This window comes from Trichosurus vulpecula, chromosome 9 (assembly GCF_011100635.1).
Source record: "Trichosurus vulpecula isolate mTriVul1 chromosome 9, mTriVul1.pri, whole genome shotgun sequence".
NCBI classification, from domain to species: Eukaryota; Metazoa; Chordata; class Mammalia; order Diprotodontia; family Phalangeridae; genus Trichosurus; species Trichosurus vulpecula.
In genome coordinates this window covers 40999015-41024742 of record NC_050581.1, presented here as the reverse complement: position 1 = coordinate 41024742, position 25728 = coordinate 40999015, and the positions used below count along the sequence as shown (strand labels likewise).

The following is a 25728-nucleotide window of genomic DNA, read 5'->3' as shown; positions in this document are numbered from 1 at the left end:
GCATTCCATTACATTCATATACCACAACTTGTTTAGCCATTCCCCAATTGATGAGCATCCCCTTGATTTCGAATTCTTTGCTACCACAAAAAGAGCCACTATAAATGTTTTTGTACATACAGGTCCCTTTCCCACTTGTGTGATCTCTTTGGGATACAGCCCTAGAAATGGTACTGCTGGGTCAAAGGGTATGCACATTTTTATAGCCCTTTGGTCATGGTTCCAAATTGCTCTCCAGAATGGCTGAATCAGTTCACAACTGTACCAGCAATGTAACAGTGTTCCAATTTTCCCACATCCTCTCCAGCATTTATCATTTTCCTGTTTTGTCATGTTAGCCAATCTGACAGGAGAGATGTGGTACCTAAGAGCTGTTTTGATTTGCGTTTCTCTGATCGGTAGTGATTTAGAGCATTTTTTCATATGCCTATAGATACCTTTAATTTCTTCCTCTGAAAACTGCCTGTTCATATCCTTTGACCATTTCTCAATTGGGGAATGACTTGTATTCCTATAAATTTGGCTCAGTTCCCTGTATATTTTAGAGATGAGGCCTTTATCAGAGACACTGGTTGTAAAGATTTTCTCCCAATTTTCTGCTTCCCTCCTAATCTTTATTGCATTGGCTTTTTTTTATAAAAAAAACTTTTCGATTTAACATAATCAAAATTATCCATCTTGCATTTTGTAATGCTCTCTATCTCTTGTTGTCACTGACTAAATTTCTCAGCAATTTGCACAATATTTAGATAGACTGATTTACTTATTTATTTACTTATTTATTTAGACAGACTCATTTACACATTTCTTATGTATCCAAAACTGAACTCATCATCCTTCGCCCAAAACCAACTCCCTTTCCAAAAGACCCTCTTTTTGCATTTGTTTTACCACAAATCCTTCTAAGGGAGTAACCCTGAAGTAACTTTTGACTTTTGCCTCTCTTCCATTCCTGATATGAGGATCATCAGGTTTCCTGTATAATGTCTCTTGGATTTAGCCCTTCCTCTCCATTTGAAATACCACTACTATAGAGCAGATCCTTGTTACCTCATGCATGATTTAATGAAGCAGCCTCCTACCAATTCTTCTTAGGGTCACCAGACTAATCTTCCTAAAATACTATTTTCATCAGCTCAATGAAGAACCTCTGGTTGATCTTTACTGCCTTCCATGTCAAAGCCAAGCTCCTCTGCTTGGCTTTCCACAATCTGGTTCTCCATGTTGCCTTACTACTCTCCCATAAAATGTACTTTTCACTCCAGTTAGGCCAACTAATGTCCTCACTGTTCTCTACCTGCCAGATTCGTTTCTATTTCCATGTCTTTGTTCATGTTGTTCCCCTCTCCTGGGCTTTCTTTTCTCTGACTGCCCAAATCCTTCCCAATCTTCAGAATCCAACTTGTCTCTTGCTTTTTGAAGTCTTTTCCAATTGCTACAGCCCAAATTGATCTCTCCCTTGTCCCAACTCCTATTGCACTTTTAGTCAGTACTGCATAGTTTAGCAATTAATTGTTCTTTAATTGTTTTCACATGAAATAGTATGATCAGATAATAGAAAGTGTTCCAAAAGTCATAATGTAGTTTTAAGCTAGGTGGTGCAGTAGACAGAGTACAGGATCTGGAGTCAGGAAGACTCACCTTCATGAGTTCAAATCTGACCTCAGACCCTGTTTGAGATAGTTTCTCACGTATAAAATGAGCTGGAGAAGGAAATGGCAAACCACTTCAGTATCTTTGCCAAGAAACTCTAAATGAGGTCACAAAGAGTCGGACACAACTAAAAAAAGACTCAACAACAAGACTATTGGAACACTCTGTATTAGATATTTGAAAACAAGCCTTTCAACAACTCCAAATTTGTCAATATTGCAAAAAACCACTTCTTTAACACCATTATTCTCCCAATGGTGGTATATGACTAAGCATTATGGTGCACCTAGACCAGAGAAGAATTGAAATTACTAATAACTCAATATAAGTTGGCTGTAGCATACTAATGATTATCTGCATATGAGAAGCAGTGCTAACAACATCGCCAAGCATAACAGCGGGTCATCGTATTGATGAATGAAGGAGAGCAGATAGAAGACTGAAGGTGCTACATTGGTGCCATAGTGATAGTAAAAAACTGAGAAAGACTTCCAGCATTCTGAGCAAAGTGTGGACGGGGCAGCTGGGTAACACAGTGAATAAAGTATGGCACTAGGCATCAGGAAAAATTGAGTTTGAATTCTATCTCAAACATTTATGTACTAGCTGTATGACCTGGGGCAAGTTACTTAACTTCTTTCTGCCTCAGTTTCCACATCTATAAAACAGAAATGATAATACCACCCACCTCACAGAGTTGTTTTGAAGATCTAATGAGTTCACATATTTAAAGCATTTTGTGAACCTCAGAGTGCTAGCTAGCTAACAAAAGACCACACAGGATGAGAGCACCTGGGAGGGATTGTGATCAGTGTCACTGGGCAATGCATCTTCCCCCCAAAAATATGAATCTCACAAAATAACATGTTAGTTTTGTCATCTCAATCAGAATGTGAAGCCCTTTCATTCTTTGGCTTTGTATCACAGTTCCTGGCACATAATAAGTGCTTAGTAAATGCTTCCTGATTGATTAATTCCCAACTACATTGTAATCTCTTGAAGGGCAGGAAACATGTCATGGACTCCTTTTGTACCTCCCGCAATATCCAGCGAAGTACAAAGGATGCAGTAAGCACTCAATGTTTGTATCTACCGGTGGTTAGATTTTCAAAAGACCTTGTAAGGGAGCTCTAAAAATCCCTATTTTTGTTCCATGATTTGGTGAATTTCTACAATTCCGTGTGTGATATCCACCATGAGTGTGGCTTTTGAGAGACACAGCTATACACCCCATGCCCTGTATTGTGAAATGAGAGCAAAACCGGACTTGGCAGAAAGCCCTTCATTCTCTCAGCAAATTGGCTCTCATTTAGAATTACATCCGTGTCTCTCTCCGCAAAGGGACAAAAGGTCTCTCTCTGGGGATCTTTTCATAACTGTCTTCCTCAGCCTTTTTTCAGGTTGCATTTTCTATTTGAACTGAAGCTCTGATTAATGGGTCATTGGGTTTTTCCCACTCAGTCTCTGCCTCCCTCCCCTTAAACCATCCATACTGCAGTCCTGTGTTCTGTGAGCAGCATATGCAGCAGGTGACACCAGAAAGGTAGGAGGGCTGCTTCTCCAGCCTTATTGTGAAAAATAAGCAGATGAGTTTTGGTGATTTTTTTAAACAAAGAAAAAGCTGTCTTTCAAAGCTCTGATTCTTCATGGTGACAATTTTCATACTAACCTGCAGTTGCCTGGCACATAGCAGAAGAAGGTTTAGTAGAAAGGATTCTGGATTTGGAATGAGAAGACCCAGCCTCGTATCTCAGCTCTGCTACTTACTATTACTCATGTGACTTTGAGCAAATCACTTAGTTTTTCTCAGCCTTAGTTTCCTTATCTGTAAAATGGAGTTGAACCAAATGGCCTCTAAAGTCCCTTTCAGCTCATGATCCTAACTGAGGTAGACCTCTCACTTAGAACAGCAGCACATTCTCAATCAGCGAGGCCTATTTGAAGCAGTCAAGATGGCAGGTGGGGACTGAGAAGTGATTTCAGTAAGTAGTTTTTACCAATCTAGGTCCTCTTGGTTAGAAACATGGCATGCTGCTTCCTTTCTAAAATGTCATGTTTGAAGGATTCATAGAGAAGCGGAGAAGACAATTGAGAGTGGAGGTGTAAGGGATGATGCCTTAGTAATCCTCCACCCCCTGGGCTAATATTAGGTCCCTAATAACATGTAACTTAGAAGCCTGGTCAATGAATAGAATGTGTGCAGTTTTCCTACCCCCAAGTTTTTTTAAGTGTCTCTTAATTCATGTCCCTCCCCTCAGTTTGGGTATATATACACATAATGGAGTCATGTCATATTTTCTTAACATCTCAGCAAAGTTAGTCCCACGTTACCCATTTATCCATTCTTTCATTTTCTGTCTTAAAACCTGCTTTGCTGGTTAATTTCCCTTTTAATAAGTTGCAGATATGTTCTGCTTATTTGCTCTCATTACTTTGAGCTTTGTTATCATTGAGAAATAAACTCCTACCCATATCTTGCCAGGGGCAAATTTTTCTCAAATTTGCAAATTCCTGTTTTTCCATCCTATTTTTAGTCTGCAAGCACTGAACTTAAAGTCATAAGACAGAGTACAGTTCAAGTCTTGGGTCTACCATGTCATAGTATTATCATGGAAAAGTCAATTCATCTCTTAGGGGATCAGTTTTTTTACTTGTAAAATGGGTTAACTGTAACTTTACTACCTATCTCAGACTTATTGTAAAGAACAAACTTGGCAAAGTGGGTTGGAGTTTCCTGAGTAGGTAAATAACATGTTCAGACCTTCGCTTTGGGAAAATCATTTTGTCAGCTGACCGGAGAATGGAATAAAGTGAAGAAAGGCTTGAATCAAGGAGCTCTACTAAGAAGCTATTACAATAGCCCAGGCAAAAAGTGATACAAGTGGTAGCCATGTGAGTGGAGAGAAGGGGCACATATATAAGCAATGTTGTAAAGGTAAAAGTGACAAGATTTGGCAACACATTGGGTATGTGGTGTGAGTTAAAGTAAAGGATCAAGAATGACACAGAAGTTGTGGACATGACTGACTTAGAGACCTAGACAGTAATAAGGAAGATGAAGAGAGCTTAACAGGAAAAATGATGAGTTCTGTTTAGGATATTTGAATTTGAGATACCTACCAAACACCCAGTTGAAAATACTCTAAAGACAATTGTTGATGTGGAGCTGAAGCTCAGAAGAGATACCGGGGCTGGGCTAGATAGATAGATAGATAGATAGATCTGGGAATCGTCTGCCTAGGAATGACTATTGAACCTCTGACAGCTGATATCATCATGTGAAAGTACAGAGGAGGGGTTCTTAACATGGCATTCGTGGGCTTTATTTTTCATATTTTGATAACTGTATTTGAGAGTAATTTGTTTCAATTTTAATCCTAGATATTTTATTTTGTGCATCTAAAAACATTAGTGTGAGAAGGAATCCACAGGCCTCAGCAGACAGCCAAAGGAGTCCATGTCTCATACATGCATTCATACACACACACACACACACACACACACACACACACACACACACAAGGTTAAGAACCCCTAATATAGACAGGAAGGAGAAGAGAGCCCAGAAGAGAGCTTTGGAGGGACACCTAGCATTAATGTACTCAGAAGCTTCAGGAAAGGAGACTAAGGAGTGATCAGACTGGTAAAGGGAGGACTAGAAGAGAACAGTGTCACAAAAAATACTGGTTAGAAAGAGTATCCAGAAAAGAAAAGGTGATCAACAATATCAAATGCTTCAAAAGGCCATTAGATGTGATAATTAGAGGATTTGGGGTGTGTTTGCACAGAACTGTTCATTTGAATGATGAGCTTTTCAAAATACTTATGCACTGCCCTTTGACCCAGCAATACCACTACTCGGCCTGTATCCCAAAAGAGATTTAAAAAACTATATGTATAGAAATATTTATAGCATCTTTTTCTGGTGACAGAATTGGAAATTGAGGGCCCATTAACTGGGCAATGGCTGAACAAGTTGTGGTATATGATTGGGTTGGGATACTACTGTGCCATAAGAAATGATGAGCAGAATGCTCATCATTGACAGCAATATTGTGAGATCAACTGTGAATGTCTTAGCTATTCTCAGCATAAAACAATCCAAGACAACTTTGAAGGACATATGATGAAAAATTATACCCATCCCCAAAAGAACTGATAGAGTCTAAATGCAAGTTAAAGCATTTTTTTTACTGTATTTTTCTTGGTGTTTTTTTTTGTCTATGTTTTCTTTTGTAGCGTGACTAATATGGAAATATGTTTTGCATGACTACGCATGTATAGCCTATATCAAATTGCTTGCCTTCTCAATAGGGGGCAGAGGAGAGGCAGAGAGGGAAGGAGAGAATTTGGAACTCAAAACTTTAAAATGAATGTTAAAAAATTTTTACATGTAATTGGGGAAAAATAAAATACTATATAAAGCAAATTGTGGGAAAAATACTTCTGCATTAAATACACATGTATGTTTTTAAATGTAGCTGTTTGCCAGTCTCCCTGCTTAAATGGTGGGAAATGCATAAGACCAAATCGATGCCATTGTCTCTCTACTTGGACTGGACACGACTGCTCAAGGTAAGTCAACCAGACAGTGTTATTTAGTCGAGGATAACTATGAACCAAAGCCATTTTTAACTAAATTGTTGCACAGGTGACCCAGTGGAAAATCCAGCAGTCACAACTTCAGTATAAGCTTCAGGGTCCTTAATCCAAGAACACTGGCTTGCAACAGTCTGAGTTGATGATGAAAGCCAGGAGATGCCAGAGGGAAATTTTGGGAGCAAAGAGAAATGCTTAGAATGGAAAAAAAATCTTACCTAGAGGGTTCAATCTAGATATGAGAGATACTCATGAGAAATTAAGGGGAACAGTTTAAAGAGAATCAGAGCCAGAGGAGAAAATGACTATATGAATCCCAAAAGAATTAAAAATAAGGGAATAAACAGAAGAGGAAGGACAGGGAAGTAGCAATCTGGGAAAGAGAGGCTTTCCTTGGCTAGGGTAGATTTGTTGTACCCTATTGTAGTAATGTTGTCAGAGCAATAAAGAGGGAAAAATTCAGATCTTTGGAGAGGATCCTATAAGAAGGAATTAGGTGTACACCTCACATTAAAGAACTGGAAAGGAAAGAGATGGCAATTGACTAGAAAGGCATGTTGGTATCAAAGCAAGCAGCTGAAAGAAGAATCTGGAACTAGCTTCCCCTTTGTAATAAGTTCAATATTTGTATCAGGAAAAACTAAGAAGATATCTTGAAGTTCTTTGGCTCTGATTGCTTTTTTGCTCAATTCTTTTGGAGGAGAGCATTTGGGAAAGACCATAATCTGTCATAAGTTTCCCCTATAAAGCTTTTTTTCAGCAAAAGGCTATCATCATTTTACATGAAAGTCCTCCATTGTAGTGTTATTTCCAAACTTTTTTAAGTGTGATGACAAGAAAAAGGACTAATTCGGGTTTTTATAGTGCTTGACAGATTATAAAATGTTTTCTTTAAAAGCAATGTGGTGATGGATAGGATGGGCAAAAAATGTCACCATTTTACAGAGAGGAAAAAATGAGGCTCAGAGGTTGTGACTTGCCCATGGTCACACAGGAGAGTGGGAGCAATAAAAGAAAGAGGGGATGAAGGAAGCGAAGGAGAGGGAATGGGGGCAGAAAGAAAAGGCATTGAGGGAAGGAAGGGGAAGAAACTAGCTAGCTAGCTTTGACCCCAGAGCAGTGTCTCTATTTTCCAACTGTTCCTGTTAATAGGGAAATTCCCATTCACAGGTGGTTCAGTTTGGTGAAATGGTAGAGCCTTCTTTTTATTTCAGACTTTGAGGAATAGGACAAACAGTAAAGATATAAACTGAGTCCCAGAGCTTTGCCTCACTGGTGGAGATCAGAGCCCCATGTCTGTTCCATAGAAAATCCATGTTATATCAGGCTTTCCCTATATGTAGTTATGACCCAGGAGACAAGATTTAAACAGGAAAACATCTAACTCTATGCAAAAAGAAGTCATTTTGTAATAGAGTTGTATTGTAATTTTAATTCTCGTCCCAGGGAAGTGTTTCTTTGTCCTCCCAGGGAAGTGATCTGATCAAATTAATCTGTACTGAAGTATTAGTGACTCAATTTATTACTGGCTGTCAAAACAATAGTACTACAGGGTTGCTTTTCAGAGACTTCAAGTCATACATATCTGTAGACTCTTACATTTCAGTATGTGGTCTAGTAGGGAGTTCATTTGCTCTGGAATCTGGAAACCTGCGTTCGAGCTTTCATTCTGATAGTGAGATACGCTTTAACTTGGGCAGATTTAATCACCTCTCTTCAAGCCTCAGGATCTTTGTGTATAAAATGGAGGTGGGGAATGGAAAGGGGAAAGGGGGAAGGCAGAAGTTTGGAACAGATGATAACAGTACTGATAGTAAAAATAGTAATAGTACTTTAAGGTTTACAAGGCACCATGTGCATTATCCCATTTGATCCTATAAATTATCTCGAATATCTCTTCCAGCTCAATGGTTGGGTGATATTCTTGCCTGTCACAATGAGTAATTCAATAATGGCCTACTTTCTAACATCAATAATGGGTCATCCTAGCCTTCCCTAAATTAGAGGTGCTTAACTTGCAGCCCACTGCTCCTAACTGCCTGCACCAGATTAAAATGTCATAGGTAAATATTTAACAACAGCAGCAAAAAATACACACACACACACACACACACACACACACACACACACCATAGAGAGTGTTCATTTGTTGTTGCCTAAGTCCCCAGGCATCTATTTCTATTTGAGTTTGACGCCACTACCTAAATCACACCTCACAAATGAGTAGGCCGCCGTTTACTTCACCTTCCTACAAATCTGACTTCATCTGCAAGCCTTTAAATGATTTAAAAGAAGGAATAGTGTCCTCTTGGATTTCTCTGTATCCCACAAAGTTCTTTACAGACTAAGTATTTAAGAAACACTATGAATAAAAGCCAATCCACGAATGAAATTCTAAAGGGTTTAGGAATCCAATGCCCTAAAACTGCCTGCACCCTTGGTTAAATTGAACCCAGCATGTCTGTCCTCTGCCCGTAGGCTTCAGTTCACTCTGATGGATTTGTTTTTTCTCTACAGGAAAAGAAAAGCTGGGTTTCATCCCTTTTAACTATCCCACAGCAAAGCGGCTCTCTCAAAAGGACAAGATCATCTCTCCCAGCCAGTCCCTGGGGATTCTGGAACATGGACATTAAAAATCCAACATGGTGCTGGTTTCTTTGGAAAGTTATTTTGTTGTTTTGTTGTCATTGTTTTTGTTTCTATTTTAATTTTGTGATATATTTTTCCTTGAGTTTTCCATTAAAAATCTGCCTGTATTTTCATATGCAAAAAATGTATATTAAATATATGCTGCTACACCCACACACAATGTACATATTCTGCCATCTATTAGGGAAATTTCATGTATACATTTTAGTTACAATTTTTTAATTCCTTTAAGTATGTTTATCCAATATAAGTTTCACTGCCAAGCAGTGTAATGCAGGCTTGCCATTCCATGGACCTCCCAAACCCACAGCATAACCCAGAGGTCAGGCCATAACGAGACAGCTGGTTATATTAATGACCTATAAGCTATCCCACAATTCTTTAGCACAGTTTAAGTTCTTAGCCACCATATTCCATGAGGATGAATAAATGACGGAGGAGAATCTGGTTCATCCCACCTATATAATGTGGCATCGTTTTCTTGGAAATGTTTATAACAATAAATTTTTCATCTTAACTTGGCTAGCTATTTAGTGATTAGACTGACTCCCCCCACTTCTCCTTCCACTTCCCCCATATGAGATGCTATAGACAGCAGGAATAGCCAGTTGCCATGGAAATAAAAGCAGCCCAACTACTTTTTTTAAATCCAAACAGGAGACACAGAAAAAGCAAGCAGGATTCATAAGAGAAAGAAATCCCTAGGAAATAAAGAGCAACAAAGGGCATTGGTTTTGTTTGGTTTTTGTTTGGTTGTTTTTTGTTTCCTTTTTACCAGAACTGTGATTTCATCAGTGTAGGGAGCTCCTGGTGAGGGATGTGCTCTACCGTTCAGATACATGGGCGTCTTCTCTGAAACATGATCTTGGGATCCTCTAGGACACTGAGAGATTAAGTGATTTGCCCAGATCTTCCTGACTCCAAGGCCAGTTCTCTGTATACTATGCCAGGCTACCTTTCCAAGGGCACAGTTCTTAAAGGAGCCTCTTTCCCTCTCTCCTGCTCCAATGTCACACCTGTAACTGCTGGAATAATTACACACAAATACCCTAACTGCAACCCCCACCCCACCAGAACAACAAAACAAACAAAAAAGCAATAATCCCCTTGCATTTGGGGACGATAATGAATAAAAGGCAGTGGAAAATGGCCCAGGAACACATTTTATAATAAATAAGAGAGGGGAAGAAGGAATGCATGGGAAAGGAGGTAAAAAGAGTTGGGAAAAATTGAAAGAAAAGCAAGAGGCTCAGCTACTCCAGAGCAGTCAGGGGGCTCAGAAATGAGAAGGGGAATACAAGTGTTCCCATTCATCCCCAAACAAAAGCCATCATTTTCCCTCTCTAGAAGACTTTTGAGACTGACCATCTCCAGAACTTTCTGTTCTACCATGGGCAGAGGCTTAGTACCTGGCTTTGCCATTTAGAATTCAGCAGCCTATTCCTGGATGCCAAGAAATTCCTGGAATTTCCAAGTACTTGGAAATGAGTGCTATCAGTTGAGAGGAATTGGGGGAAAATAAAAGAGAAAAAAAATTGGTGCGACTTGGGTTTAGACCTAAAGCTTCACTAAACGTTGGGGAATCTTCTGCCCCATGTGTTCCTATAGGCATTTGACTAGAAACACTAGCTGATGCTTCACTCTGTGTGAAAGAAATCAGTCAAGAAAACTCAAACATATGATGTATATAAATAGATCATGCACATTCCTATTCCAATCTAGCCTTTTCAAGCAGGGTGGGGCAATGAGAATTGTCATAGGGTCATAGAGGTTAGCAGGGACATCAGATATTATCTGGTCCTACCCCTTCATTTTACAGAGAGGAAATTGAGTCCAGTAGAGATTAAATGACTTACCAAAGGTTATACAATTAATTGGTGTCAGAGGCAGGATATGAAACAGGTCCTTTAACTCCAGAGCCAATATGGCTCAGATGGCAGAGTGCTGATGCAAAATGAGAAAGACTTGAGTGCAAATCTCATCTCAACCGTTTATCAGCTTCATGACTGTGGACAAGTCACTTCTTGTGGCCTTGGTTCTTCTGTAAAATGAGCGTTGGACTAGATGGCCACTAAGGCCCCTTCCAACTCTAAATCTATGACTTTTTCACTATATTTCAGACAAATGACGGTATCCTCAACCTAGAGAAGTTCAGTATAGTAGAAAGAGAACTGGACTTGAGAATTGAGAGTCTTGGGCCTCCAGACGGTGAATGATGACTACAGGTGCTTTGGCTAAACTCTCTGAGACTCAGTTCTCCTCCTCTACAAAATAGGAATAAAAATATTTGTACTACCTGCCTTACACAGTTGGGAGGAAAGCATTATATTCATGTTAAATTGTGCTATTGATAATGAGCGGAATTGTAGAAAGAGCTTTGTAAATAAGGATTTATACTGATATATACCGATTCTGTGATTCAGCAAATTGTCTAGCCACCTTTTACTTTCCCTTTCCCTATTTTCCCCCTTTTCCCAACCTTTGATCAATTGCCACTGATATGAGAAATTAGATTCACTTGCAGGGAAGAGGTGGTAGGGGTGGGGGTGGGGGTGGCGGGGTCGGACTTGATGACCGCAAGGGTTCATTCTATAATTCTGTGATTCTAAGGAATGGCTAGTGCTTCGTTGTTCGTGTCTACTGTTTCCAGCAGAGAACTGACCCCAACAGATAGAAGTAGGTCCCTTTCAGCTATAAATATATGTTCCTAGGAGCAAGAACTATTGCTTTGAGTTCTGTTTGGAGAATCATAAGGTGTGAATCCTCTGAAACCAGGACCAGTCATGCATAGAAAGATGGAATGGACCTCAGAGGCCATCTAGGCTGACCCCCTGATTTACAATTGAGCAAACTAGGGTCAAACAAAGTTAAGCCAATCAATCAATAATCATTTGTCAAGCACATACTTCCAGGCATAGTGCTGAGGACCACAAAAAGAGGCACAAGACAGTCTCTGCCCTCAAAGGGATTATAATCGAATGGTTACTTGACCAAAGTCACACAGTAGAAAAGTTGAGAGTCAGGATTTTGAATCGAGATTCTTTGACTAAAGACATTGAAGCTTTCTCTGTACCATGCTGCCTCACTCCATTGTTCTTCTAAGTTTTAGGATAAGAAGGGAAGGTAAGAAGTGACGACCATTGCTAGAAAGACCTGGGCTCAAATTCTACCTCAGATGCTTATAACCTTAACTGTGTGACCTTGGACAATTCACTTAACCTCCTGGGGCCTCAGTTCCTAATGTGAAAAATAAAGGGGTTGAATTTCATGACCTCTAAAATCCCTTCCAGCTCTTAACCTCTTATCTATGATCCTTTATTCAGGATGGTATTAGTAAAAGTGAACAAGGTCAAAGCAAGGCAGACATACAGACCTAGCTGGTGTGTCAAACTAATGAAACCTTTTGATAATGCTAGTAATGGAGAACAAGACTAATACCTATTTTCTAAGCTAACCAAGTTAGATTATATGAAGTACATGTTGGGGGTGAGGTAGGGGAGGGGATGTGATTTCACCATGTTGCATAACAAAATCCTTAATACTAGTTAACTGTGTCATAAGAATTTATATGTGTGTGTGTGTGCGTGTGTGTATATATATATATATATATATGTATATATATATATATATACACACACATATATAAAGAGAGAGAGAGAGAGTATAAGCACCAGGCATATAGGAAGTAGAACACTGGAACAGAAGCCAGATGACTGGATCTTAATCATGTCTCTATCCTGGAGCAAGTGACTTCTAGCAAGGCTGAAGCGGCAGTGGATAGAGAACTAGGCCTAGGTTTAAATCCTGCCTGTCACATTTGCTAGATGTATGACCCTGGGCAAGCCACTTAACTTCTGTTTGCCTCAGTTTCCTCGACTATAAAATGTGGATAATGATAACACCTACCTTAAAGGGTTGTAATGAGGATTAAATGAGATAATATTTGTAAAGCTCAGGACAATGTCTGGCACACAGTAGGTACTTTATAAATATTAGCTATTACTATTATTAGTATTATTATATCTTTGGACTTGCTTTCCCATCTATACAGTGGGAGGTTGAACGAGATGCTGTTTAAGATTCTGTTCATCTCTTAACATTTTCAGTGTATGAGAAACAGGGTGGATGTCTTTGCTAGTACAATGCCGTTATCAACTGGGAAGAGCTAAATGGTACCTAGGGTTCCTCTGGAAGTCAATGTGGACAGGTGCCCGTGTTCTCTTAGCCTGAGGTTTAAATACATAGTTGAAATAGCTCTGAACTTGTGGATCGAAGATTTGAGATTGAGTCCTGCCTTCAGCAGTGACCTTATGTCACTGAATTGCTGGAGGACCCATGAAATCCCACTTCCCCATTCTACGGTGTGTGATGAGGGTATTTCTTAGAGAGATAGTCTGGAGGAGCTCCTGTGGAAAGGTTTACTTGGAAACTCAGCATTTAAACTCATGGGAAAGAGCTTCTGTGGATAACAAGTGTTAATAATACCAAGAAATGCTATAGCTCCTTATTGCATTTCAACCTGTATTTTTCTGCCAAACTCCCAGAATAGTCTATCCTCAGATGTAAACAATATAGGTGAGGCAAAAATAATAATAATAAATATCTGATATTTGTGTAGCACTTTACCTTTATTATCTCATATTATTTATTATGTCATTCACAATAAATGTATGAAGTAGATGTTATTATTATCCCAATTTACAAATAAAGAAACTGAGGCCCAAAGAATTGAAGTAATTTGCCTGGGTGGGTGGGGTGTCACATAACCTGTTGATGTCAAAGTTGGGATTTAAACTGGAGGATTCCTGGCACTTGACTTAGAGTCCAGCACTCTGCCACATTATAAGACAATAGAGATAAAACACCTACATCAATGTAGTATATAATTATTTGTTGGTCTGCCTTATCTTGACAGACACTTTGCCCATTAGAAAAATCTACTGTAAACATTGGAATGTAAATATTATGGCTCTGTCTTCTGGCACCCTTAAAGAGCTGAAATTGAATTGGTTTTCAGTCTGGAACTGTTTTTGATCACTGGGATAAAAACACAAGCAGATACTAGACTTTTGAAGCACACCAGTACATACAAGAGAAAATATCATTTCTCCAAAGTATGTGAACAATATCAGGAACCAGCTTTGATGATGTGAATGAATGTTCATGTAAAGCAACAGAGAAATGAACAATAGTCTGGGTTACATGAAAGCCTGTCTTTGGGCACTCAGGCTCAAGAAGCTCATATCTTTTATTGTGTATAGCCTAGCCACAAATTCCATCAGAAATTGATGCCTTGGGGCAGATTGGTGGGCAATTGAGCATGAATCAGGAGAAGGTGAGTTTAAATCCAGCCTCAGACACTTATTAGCTATATGACCTTGGGCAGGTCACTTAACCCTGATAGGAAGGAAGGAAGGAGAGAGGAAGGAAGGAAGGAAGGAAGGAAGGAAGGAAGGAAGGAAGGAAGGAAGGAAGGAAGGAAGGAAGGAAGAGAAAGAAAGAAAGAAAGAAAGAAAGAAAGAAAGAAAGAAAGAAAGAAAGAAAGAAAGAAAGAAAGAAAGAAAGAAAGAAAGAAGGAAGGAAGGAAGGAAGGAAGGAAGAGAGAAAGAAAGAGAAATTCATATCTGTTTTGTGATGCGTAGACTTTATGGAATTTCCCATACAAGGTATGTCAGGAGTGCTTTCTTGAACTTTTTACTTGGTGAGAAAGAACCTGAAATTTTCTTTTGACAGGAAGCTAATTCATGTGCTCTTTCCTAACCTTCATGGAGGTAGTCAGGCCTTCTGACCCTCAGACACTTATAAGCTCCTAAACCAACTATTCCAATCAACAATTACCCTTTCCAATACACAATAGCCCAAGACTTGGGGAGAGAAGAGAGAGAGAGAATTGACAGAACTGCAAAGAAAATTGTCTTTTTTTTCCTTTAAAAAATCAAAACAACAATTTGCAGCCACTGGTGCTCCAAGACTTTAAGCTACTAGTCATAAGGAGCATAGATCTGGAGGTAGAAAGGACCTAAGATGTCAGGAAGTCCAAGCCACTCATTTTACAGATGAGGAAACTGAGGCCCAGGGATATTCAATAGCTTACCTAACGACAGACAGAGATGGGATTTTGACCAGGTCCTCTAACTCCAAAGTTGCTTAGTACTCATTTCACTGCTTAAGAGGAGGTTGCTTTGTTTGAAGCTGTCTGTGAGTATTTAAAGAGACTTACCCGCATGGCTATTTTCTGAAACTGACAGCAAGCAGATGCAGGTTCTTGGTTGGTCCGGGCCCCTGTGACATCCTACCTCTGGGCAGGATTGTTGTCCGTCTCCTGTCTGAACACTGACCAAGTCACTGTTCTTGTGAATCATTTTCAAAAGTTTTTTTCCCTCCACCCTAATAAGTTGTAACCTGCCTCATCACACATCTGATCTCACCCTTCTGAATCATCCCAAATCTTCTGTTCATAATGTCCTCTGGAGAGTGGAAAACAGCATGTACCCACTAATGCATTCCCAAATAAAAATGCGTTGTGCCAGCAAGAATACGTGAGAGTAGAGATGTCAAACACCCAGCCTCCCTCGCAGCCCAACATTTCCCAAGATAGCCAGAGAAAGATGAAAATGTCGGTTGGGAAGTATTTAACAAAATAAATAAAAAATACAAGAGAATTTAGATAATGTTAATATGTGGTTTCCTAAGTCAAAGTGCTACCCACAGGGATCCTTATGTATGGTATAGTGGCCACTGTTTCTACTAACATTTGATGCCATTGCTTTAGAGTATATCCAGCAGGGCTGGTAGGTGGCACAGTGAGTAGAGTACTGGCCCTGAAGTCAGGAGGACCTGAGCTCAAATCCGGCCTCAGACACTTGGCATACTTACTAGCTGTGTGACCTTGGGCAAGTCATTTAACCCCAATTGCCCTGCCTTCCCTCCTCAAAAAGAAAAAAGAGTGTATCAAGGGCCCAATCTGAAAAAAAAAAAAAACAAAAAGTTTCACAATTCTTCCTTTCTGCAACCTGCTCTTCAAATTAAGAGTCAGAAGATACACTGTCAAAGAACAAAATAGGCAAGGTCCAGGTAGAAATAAGAGCCACTATATAAAATAAGTTTTGTGGTCATCTACGTGGCTGGCCTCATGACTGCCCATGCTCCTTACCATTGTCTGAATGGTTAGTTGTTTGAGAAGCCATGTGGTACAGCAGAAACAGGGATGGATCTGGAGTCTGAGGACCTGGGCAGTATGGCCCTGGTCAAGTCACTTTCTTGGCTGCAGTTCTTCATCTGTAATATGAGATGACTGGACTAGATGGTTTCTGAGGCCTCTTTCAGCTCTAAATCTGTAATCCTGACGTATGCAACACAGATTTGGAAATCCATTCATGTTTCTGAAATGTGATGTTTTAGAAATATGCTTTAATTTGCCTTAGCTTTTGATTCCCTTCCATAGTCCATAGACCCCTCTCTCTAAGCAGCTGAGATAGGAAGCTGCCCAGGGCCAAGACCACTTCTCTAGCTCCAATAGTCCTCAGTGCTGCCTAATTACAGTCTGAGTCTCTGATGTTAAGACTAGAACACGGTAGGTCTGCGTAGGGGTCACGCCCAATATCCTCTGGCAGTGTTCACAGGACAGCTCAGACTATTTCATAATTCATGAATTTGATGTTTAAAGGTTAGTTGGGGTGAAGCTCCTTGAGCTTGATCAAAGACCATTTCATTAGGCTAAACACAAAGGGCCGAAGAGAGGAGCTTTAGATCAAATCAACCTCAGATCTCCAAGGATGGAGTGGTAGAAGGGGCATCACACACAGAAACAAACATTTCCCATGCGCTGAGTCCCTCTTCAAAAAGAGGAAGCCACGGGAAGCCATGCTTCTGTTTGGCCCATGTAAGTATCAGCTTTTAGCATTTGTACCATCCTCTTCCCCCAATCAATCTAGCATTTAGGGGGTGCAGTGGTCAGAGAGATGGACTTGGAATCGAGAAGACGGATTCAAATCCTATATTAGACACTGCCTAGCTGTGCGATCCTGGGCAAGCCACTGAAATCCTGTCTGCTTCAATTCCCCATCTGTAAAACGGGAATGATAATGATAATAGCACGCACTTCTCAAGGGTCGTGGTGAAAATCCAATGAGATCACACATGTGAACTGCTCTAAGGCAATATACAAATGCTGGCTAGCTATTATCGTGCTTCTATCTAGCTGGCATAGTGGATGGAGGGCTAAAAAACAGGAAGACCCAAGTGTGAATCTTACCTCAGGCACTAATTAGCTGAGTGACCCTGGGCAAGTCACTTCCCATCTCTGTGCCTTGGTTTTCTGATCTGTAAAATGAGGGAGTTGGACTCACTGGCCCTACTCTAAATCTATGATCCTATGAACTTGAATTTCTTAAGTGCCTACTATGTGCCAGGTGGAACAAAAAACAAAAAGGTTTGGTGCTGGGCAGAGAGTAAGTTCTCAATAAATACTGATTAACTGTGGTGGTGGCAAATGCTTCTGTCCTGAAGAAAAACCCAGACCTCCTCAGCTTTTTAGTGCTTGACTGCTATAAGCCTGGTTTATGTGAAGAATACATTTAAAAGACAAATTCATTTAAGACTGGGAAGGAAAAAATTAAAAAAAAAAAAGACTGGGAAGGGAGAAACCACAGGAAAAGACATTATATTTCTATAGAATGTGCCATGGGAGGAGGGGATGTCAGGGAAGGAGAAGAAAAGGATTTTCAGAGAGAGACTCTGGGACATCAAAAGGCTACCACAGTGTGGGAGAGAAGGGCTCAAGTCAGACACAGGTAGTATCCCACCTAGGATATCATCACTGAGGTTGTTCTTTCTGACAGTGATAAACTCAGTCTTTTTTAAATATTGATGTCCTGGGATAAAGTTCCTATTGCCACACCCTGGTTCTGCATATGGCTTCATTAATATTTAAATATTATTCACTATAATTCCATCTCATCAAATCCATCTTTTGCAAATGATGTTACTGTTGCATGTTGTTTCTAATGTTTATGTGTTGCCCATTACCCTACTAATAAAGCTACACCCTGGTTAGTATCTGGAAATATCGTTCCCCTCCTTTCTCCTTTCCGCTGACATATCAGAAAACATTTGTTTTTGCAGACATCAGGGAGCATGACAGGGAGAAACAGACCCCATAATTTAATGACAGCCCAGAGTAACAGAATAAACACCATGTTTTGACTCGAGATTTAGGTCCTAGTCCCTTTCTAACAATAACGATATGTGATACTGGGCAAGTGAATTAATTCCTTCATTATAAGGTCATAGGATTACAGAGCCAGAGCTGGAAGGACCCTCAGAGATCATCTAGTCCAGCCCCCTCATTTTGAATGTAAGGAAACTGAGGGCTGGGAAAGGCAGTGACTTGGCCAGGGTCACTCAGGTAGTGTCACAGGCAGTATTTAAACTGAGGTCCTCTGCCTCCCCAGTAAGTGGTCAGACTACCATTGTATCACACCAGATCAAAAACCACATATTAGCAAACTTAAACAGCGAATCTTGCCCAAACGGCAAGCTTCTCAAAACACACAGAGGGGAAAGGTAGATGGGGAAAAGAATTCATCTGAGGCTGGAGGAGAGACCTCAAACAAGGCCTGTGGGGGAAGGAGGAGACTGTGTGGAGCACCGTGTGGCTGCCACAACAGGAAAGAGCAGGGGAAGAAGCCGAATCAACAGTGGGCTCACCAGGGTGTGGCTGCCAGGTCCAATTTCTACTGCTAATTCAGTTAACCCTGGGAGAAAGCTCTAGTTGTCCCACCCTAGTTATGGCTCTCATCTAAACCACATAAAAAGACATTGCTTTCAAAGGATTTTTCTTCCATTGCAGAAATTGCTTTTCAAGATATTTTACTCCACATCTTCAGTATTAAAGTGTACTTCTGGTATCCTATAGTGAATAGTGGTAAAGTTAGGATTTGAAAGAACTTGATTCCTAATTCTACTCTTGATTGGCTAGACTAAATTGACACCTCCAAAGAGAATGAACCTCATGGTCTTTGGTACCCCTAACATGACCCAAGGCAGTCCCGCACAAGAACATGTGCACAGGGTTGCTTCAGTTACTTACCCAATTAGGTTGCCATAGAAACAAAACCATGAAAGATAGAATAGTGTGGGCACATACCGGCTACAAAGATTTGTCTTTGTAGTTGGTTAGTGTTAAGGGAGTGAGTGAGTAAATGAATGAATGAAAAAGCTTCGTGTCATAATGGATAGAGTACTGAACATGGTGTCAGGAAGACTTGAGTTCAAATCCTGTCTCCTACATTTACTGGGTGACCCTGGGCAACTCACCTAACTTATTTGTGCTTTAGTTTCCTTATCTGTAAAGTAAGAAAATTGAACCCAATGGCTTCCTAGGGTTCTTTCCAGCTCTAAATCTGTGATCCTATCCTAAAATTCCACCAGATGTGCTGTTCTTTTAAAACTACATATCAGATTCATTCCTTTTTCAATTACTATTCAGATTCTCTCCTAAATATTCCAGCAACAAATCAAATTCGACTATACTGGGGTAGGGAGGTAATATAGGGGGTTGAAGATCCAAACCCAAACTGCATATCAGAAAATAGCAAATTTTGTTCCAGGTGCAAGCACCTCATAACTCAAGATGGGAGGGAGGGGTGTTGACAAATCCAGTTGAGGTTGGGGGTGGAGGGGTAGGGGGGTGGAGGCAACAGGGAAGGATCACAAACAGACCAGGGTGGGGGGTGGGGCAGTGCTGGGAGACCAGGTGACTGTTACAGTGAGGGAGAATATACTGGGGATACAAATGCAAAACTGATATCATCCCTTTTCCCAAGGAACTGACATTTTAACAGGGAGAGACAACACATCTAGGGTTGTGGTGGCCAGGAGGGGTATTTTCAGAGGGTGGTAGAGGCAAAGCATAGGGGAGCTGATTGACATGCCCTTTCCATTAATAACAGCAGTATTGATTGGACTGTGTTTGGTGGCAGCTGAGTGTTCTGTGCAGGGCCGAGTGCCATGTTCATCAAAGCAGAGCAGATGACAAGGTGCAGTGACCCGGAGATTCAGCAGCAGCGGCAGGCAAGGCTGATGGCCAAAAAAAAGGGGGAGGGGAGAGGGGGTCCTGATCCATGTGAATTTTCAGTTGACTTTTTTCCAGGATCAGTTGCCTTTACTTAACTGCATGAAAAATGATCACAACCCAAATGATAGTGAATGAGGATGTTCACCTTTCTAGAGAGGTTTATGTTCACTACCAGAGCTATTGATTGAGTAAATTCCATATTGATCATAAAGTCAATATAGTTGCTGCAGAAAAATAAACTGCGGTTCTGAATACCCATTTCCAGGTGGTCTCAACAATGTGTCCTTTGACTGAGACTGATTATCCATCACCGGCAACAGCAACTGGTGGTCCTCTGTTCCAAGGGGAAGAGTTAATGGTAAAGTCATATCAGAAGGTTCTGACAAAGGACTTTTCAGCATGAGGCCTTGTTCATTAAAAGTGCTATCCCCACCATGGTAGAGTCTAGATTTTTTTCAGATACAGAATGGACTTTTGTGCTTTTTAAAATTTTTTATATTGGTACAGGAATTTCCACATAATTCACAGATAAATAGATTTTCTCCTGTATGGGATCGAAATTGTTTGTTGAGGTCTCCTGAGGAAATAAAACTTTTCCCACAAATATCACATATGTATGGTTTTTCACCTGTATGTTTTCAAGAGTGAGTTATGAGGGAACTAGACATTGCAAAAGCTTTCTCACACATAAGGCTTTTCTCCATTGTGCCAATGAACATGGCAAGTCAGCATGCCAGCCTGAGCAAATCTCTGTCCACACCTGTCACAGACATATGGCCCAATTGATTTTTTTTTGAAAGGGGAAGGAAAGGCAATTGGGACTAAGTGACTTCCTTAAGGTCATACAGCAAGTAAGTGTTAAGAGTCAAGTGTCTGAGGCCAGATTTGAATTCAGGTCCTCCTGACTCCAGGGCCAGTGCTCTATTCACTGCACCACCTAGCTGCCCCTGCCCAATTGACTCAACACAGCACAACGGATCTATTTCTGAAATGAGGATATTTAAGAGTTAGAAGAGATCTTTGGTAATCATCCACTCAGTCCTACACCGCTCATTTTACAGAAGAGGAAATGGTCAGAGAAGTGAAGCAACTTGACTAATATCTTCATTTCTTTATTATTATTATTATTATTATTTAATATTTTTAGTTTTCAGCATTGATTTCCACAAGATTTTGAATTACAAATTTTCTCCCCCCAACTCTAAGATGGCATATATTCTGATTGCCCCATTCCCCAGTCAGCCCTCCCTTCTGTCACCCCACTCCCCACCATCCCCTTTTCCTTTATTTTCTTCTAGGGCCAAATATATTCCTATGCCCCATTGCCTGTATATCTTATTTCCCAGTTGCATGCAAAAACAACTTTTTTTTAAACATCTGCTTTTAAAACTTTAAGTTCCAAATTCTCTCCCCTCTTCCCTCCTCACCCACCCTCCCTAAGAAGGCAAGCAATTCAACATAGGCCACACATGTATCATTATGTAAAACACTTACACAATACTCATGTTGTGAAAGACTAACTATATTTTGCTCCCTCCTATCCTGTCCCCCTTTATTCAATTTTCTCCCTTGACCCTGTCCCTTTTCAAAAGTGTTTGCTTTTGATTACCTCCTCCCCCACCTGCCCTCCCTTCTAACATCCCCTCTTTTTTTATCTCCTTCCTCCTTCTTTCCTGTGGGGTAGGATACCCATTTGAGTGTGGATGTTATTCCCTCAAGTCAAATCTGCTGAGAGCAAGATTCACTCATTCTCCTTCACCTGCCTTCTCTTCCCTTCCTACAGAACTGCTTTTCTTGCCTTTTATGTGAGATAATTTACCCCATTCTCTCTCTCCCTTTCTTCCTCTCTCAATATATTCTTCTCTCATCCCTTAATTTGTTTTTTTTTAGGTATCATTCCTTCATATTCAACTCACCTTGTGCCCTCTGTCTACATACACACACACACACACACACACACACACACACACACATATACGTATATATGCATGTATATTCCCTTCAGCTATCCTAATACTGAGGTCTCATGAATTACACATATCATCTTTCTATATAGGAATGTAAACAAAACAGTTCAACTTTAGTAAGTCCCTTGTAATTTCTCTTTCTTGTTTACCTTTTCATGTTTCTCTTGATTCTTGTGTTTGAAAGTCAAATTTTCTATTCAGCTCTGGTCTTTTCACTGAGAAATCTTGAAAGTCCTCTATTTTATTGAAAATCCATATTTTGCCTTGGAGCATGATACTCAGTTTTGCTGGGTAGGTGATTCCTGGTTTTAACCCTAGCTCCATTGACCTACAGAATTTCATATTCCAAGCCATTCAACTCCCTTAATGTAGAAGCTGCTAGATCTTGGATTATCCTGATTGTTTCCACAATACTCAAATTGTTTCTTTCTGGCTGCTTGCAGTATTTTCTCCTTGATCTGAGAGCTCTGGAATTTGGCAACAATATTCCTAGGAGTTTTCTTTTGGGGATCTTTTCCAGGAGTTGATCAGTGTATTCTTTCAATTTCTATTTTACCCTCTGGCTCTAGAATATCAGGGCAGTTCTCCTTGATAATTTCTTGAAAGATGCTATCTACGCTCTTTTTTTGGTCATGGCTTTCAGGTAGTCCAATAATTTTTAATTATCTCTCCTGGATCTATTTTCCAGATCAGTGGTTTTTTCAATGAGATATTTCACATTGTCTTCCACTTTTTCATTCCTTTGGTTCTGTTTTATAATATCTTGATTTCTCATAAAGTCACTAGCTTCCACTTGCTCCAATCTAATTTTCAAGGTGGTATTTTCTTCAGTGGTCTTTTGGACCTCCTTTTCCATTTGGCTAATTCTGCCTTTCAAGGCATGCTTCTCCTCTTTGGCTTTTTGGAGCTCTTTTGCCATTTGAGTTAGTCTATTTTTTAAGATGTTATTTTCTTCAGTATTTTTTTGGGTCTCCTTTAGCAAGTCATTGACTTGTTTTTCATGGTTTTCTCGCATCACTCTCATTTCTCTTCCCAATTCTTCCTCTACTTCTCTTACTTGCTTTTCCGAATCCTTTTTGAGCTCTTCCATGGCCTGAGACCAATTCACATTTTTCTTGGAGGCTTTTGATGTAGGTTCTTTGACTTTGTTGACTTCTTCTGGCTGTATGTTTTGGTCTTCTTTGTCACCAAAAAAAAGAATCCAAAGTTTGAGTCTGAATCTGAGACCATTTTCACTGCCTGTTCATGTTCCCAGCCAACTACTTGACCCTTGAGCCTTTTGTCAAGGTACGACTGCCTGTAGAGTAGAGAATACTTTGTCCCAAGCTTGAGGGCCTGTGCTGCTATTTTCAGAGCTACTTCTACACAACAAGCTCTGCCACACCAGAGCTCCTTCTCCCCCAAGAGCCACCAACCAAGATTGTGGCCCAGACCCAGGCAAGGTAAAGCAGGCTTTGCACTCCTGCTCTGATCCACTGCTTAATTCCTCCCACCAGGTGGGCCTGGGACCTGAGACAACTGCAGCTGTACTTCTGGAAGCAGCCTCAGAGCTGCACCACCCCTGGGGCAGTGGCCTACCGAGAACTCCTTTCACTCTGTCCCAGCAGTTTTTCTCACTAACCTTCTCTGTTGTCTTTGGTGTTTGTGGGTTGAGAAGTCTGGTAACTGCCACAGCTCACTGATTCAGGGCACTAGGGCCTGTTCCACCCAGCTCTCAGTCTGGTTGGTCCTGGCACAGCTCACGCTGGGCTCTGCTCCACTCTGCTCCCAGTTCTGTGCGATAGACCTTACCCTGCGACCATCCAGGCTGTCCTGGGCTGCAGCCCTGCTTCCCTGTGCTATTTCATGGGTTCTGCAGCTCTAGAATTTGTTCAGAGCCATTTTTATAGGTGTTAGGAGGGGCCTGGGGGGGAGCTTAAGCAAGTCCCTGCTTTCCAGCCACCATCTTGGCGCCACCCCTAATATCTTCATTTCTAAGTGTTTGTGGAAGTACTAGGAAAATTCTGACTTTCCCATATAAAAATGTGGGGAGTATACATTAATTTTTTAAAACTTTTTTTAAAAAATGTTTAATTTTTTTAATTTAATTTTTATTTATTTATTTATGTTTATTTTATTTATTTACTTACTTTATTTTAATTTTTAAGCCTGGCATAAAACTTAAAGATTTTAGGCTATGCCAGTTATAAGTTCTCAAGCCAAATTTCTGTAATATAAGACAGGACAAGTCACTCCCCAACTTACTATTTGGCTGTTTTAATGCTAGGTGGTGCAGAGGACGATGTCAGGTCAAATCCAGCCTCAGACACTTAGAGCCTGTGTGACTCTGGGTAAGTCATTGAACCTCAGTTTGCCTCAGTTTCCTCATCTATAATGAGGATGATAATAATGAAGATGATAACAACACCCACCTCCCAGGTTATTGTAAGGATTAAATGAGCTAATAATTATAAAGTGTTTAACAAAGTGCCTAGCCCTGTATTGTTATTGTTCATTTGTTTTTAGTCATGTCCAACTCTTCGTGACCCTATTTGAAGTGTTCTTGGCAGAGATACTGGAGTGTTTTTGCCATTCCCTTCTCCAGCTCATTTTACAGATGAGGAAACAATGTTAAGTGACTTGTCCTGGGTCACACAGCTAGTGTCTGAAGCCAGATTTGAACTCAGAAATATGTCTACCTAATTCCAGGCCCTACATTTTATCCATTGTGCCACATAGGTGCCCAGGCACTATATAAATGTTAGCTATTATTGTTATTATTATTATTAGTTATTATTCTGATGTAAGGTTGCACTGTCCTACCTGCCCACCAGGATCGTAAGATCACACTCATAGATTTAGACATAGATGGTATCCCAGAGGTCAGCTAGTCCAATGCCCTCATTTCCCAGATGAGGAAACTGAAGTCCATGAATTTAAACAGTCACATTCTTTAAGGCAGTACAGTAGTGTCAAACAGAAATGGGGCCACTAAACCACACATCAGGGTCCTTGTGGGCATATATTGACATAGAAAACCATATATTAACCTTGTTTATGTCCTATTGTATTTTTATTTACTTTGTTAAATATTTCCCAATTACATTTTAGTCGGGTTCAAACTTGAGTGTGGTAGCTACATGTAGCCCTGGCCAGTACCTGATACCTCAACTGAACCACCATGACACCTTGTATCCTCACATTCATTTAATCTACCAATACCCACTTAGTACCCATCTTTGGCACCTACCATTCCACTAGAGTTGAGAATTCTTTGAAAGCCTTTTAAAGTCAGCAGTTCAAGCCCTAATTCTTAGTGAACTTAAACCATAATCATATTAGTCATACTTTCAGCATGACTTCTGCCACTACCATCTTATTATATAATACTCTGTTCAAATGGAAATAGGTTGTCCCTCAAAGTGATTTTCATTTGAGTCAGATTTGGATCAGAAAGTCATGTTTTTAGCCCAAGAAACCAAATGACTAGGATAAAATATCCATGAAACCCCCATTATGTTTGATGCCTTTGTTACGTTTGGGAGAGGGGGGTGGGGGGGGATATTTTCATCGGTGCTAGGAACTCCCACCATGGAAATTCTCTCCCCCAGCAGATCAACACCTTCTCTGCACCTTACTCTTAAACATTTACCTGGGACAATGAGATGTTAAATGACTTTCCTGTGATCTAGTGTATGTAAGAAATAAGACTTGAACCCAGGTTTTACTAACTTCAAGGCTGATCCCCCATATACCATGCTATGCTGACCTATGCCTCAACAGATAGGAAAAGCAGGCCTTGTT

The 25728-nt window shown here is 40.3% G+C and overlaps 1 protein-coding gene across 1 annotated transcript in view; it reads left to right on the top strand.

The window, feature by feature from the left end:
* Positions 1 to 9056, top strand: part of SVEP1 (sushi, von Willebrand factor type A, EGF and pentraxin domain containing 1) — a 347418-nt gene extending 338362 nt beyond the window's left edge. Inside the window, exons 47-48 of the mRNA XM_036739508.1 lie at positions 6135 to 6228; positions 8770 to 9056. Coding sequence (XP_036595403.1) covers positions 6135 to 6228; positions 8770 to 8800 — 125 coding nt within the window. The 3' untranslated portion in view covers positions 8801 to 9056. The remainder of the gene's footprint in view (positions 1 to 6134; positions 6229 to 8769) is intronic.
* Positions 9057 to 25728: the final 16672 nt, after the last annotated feature.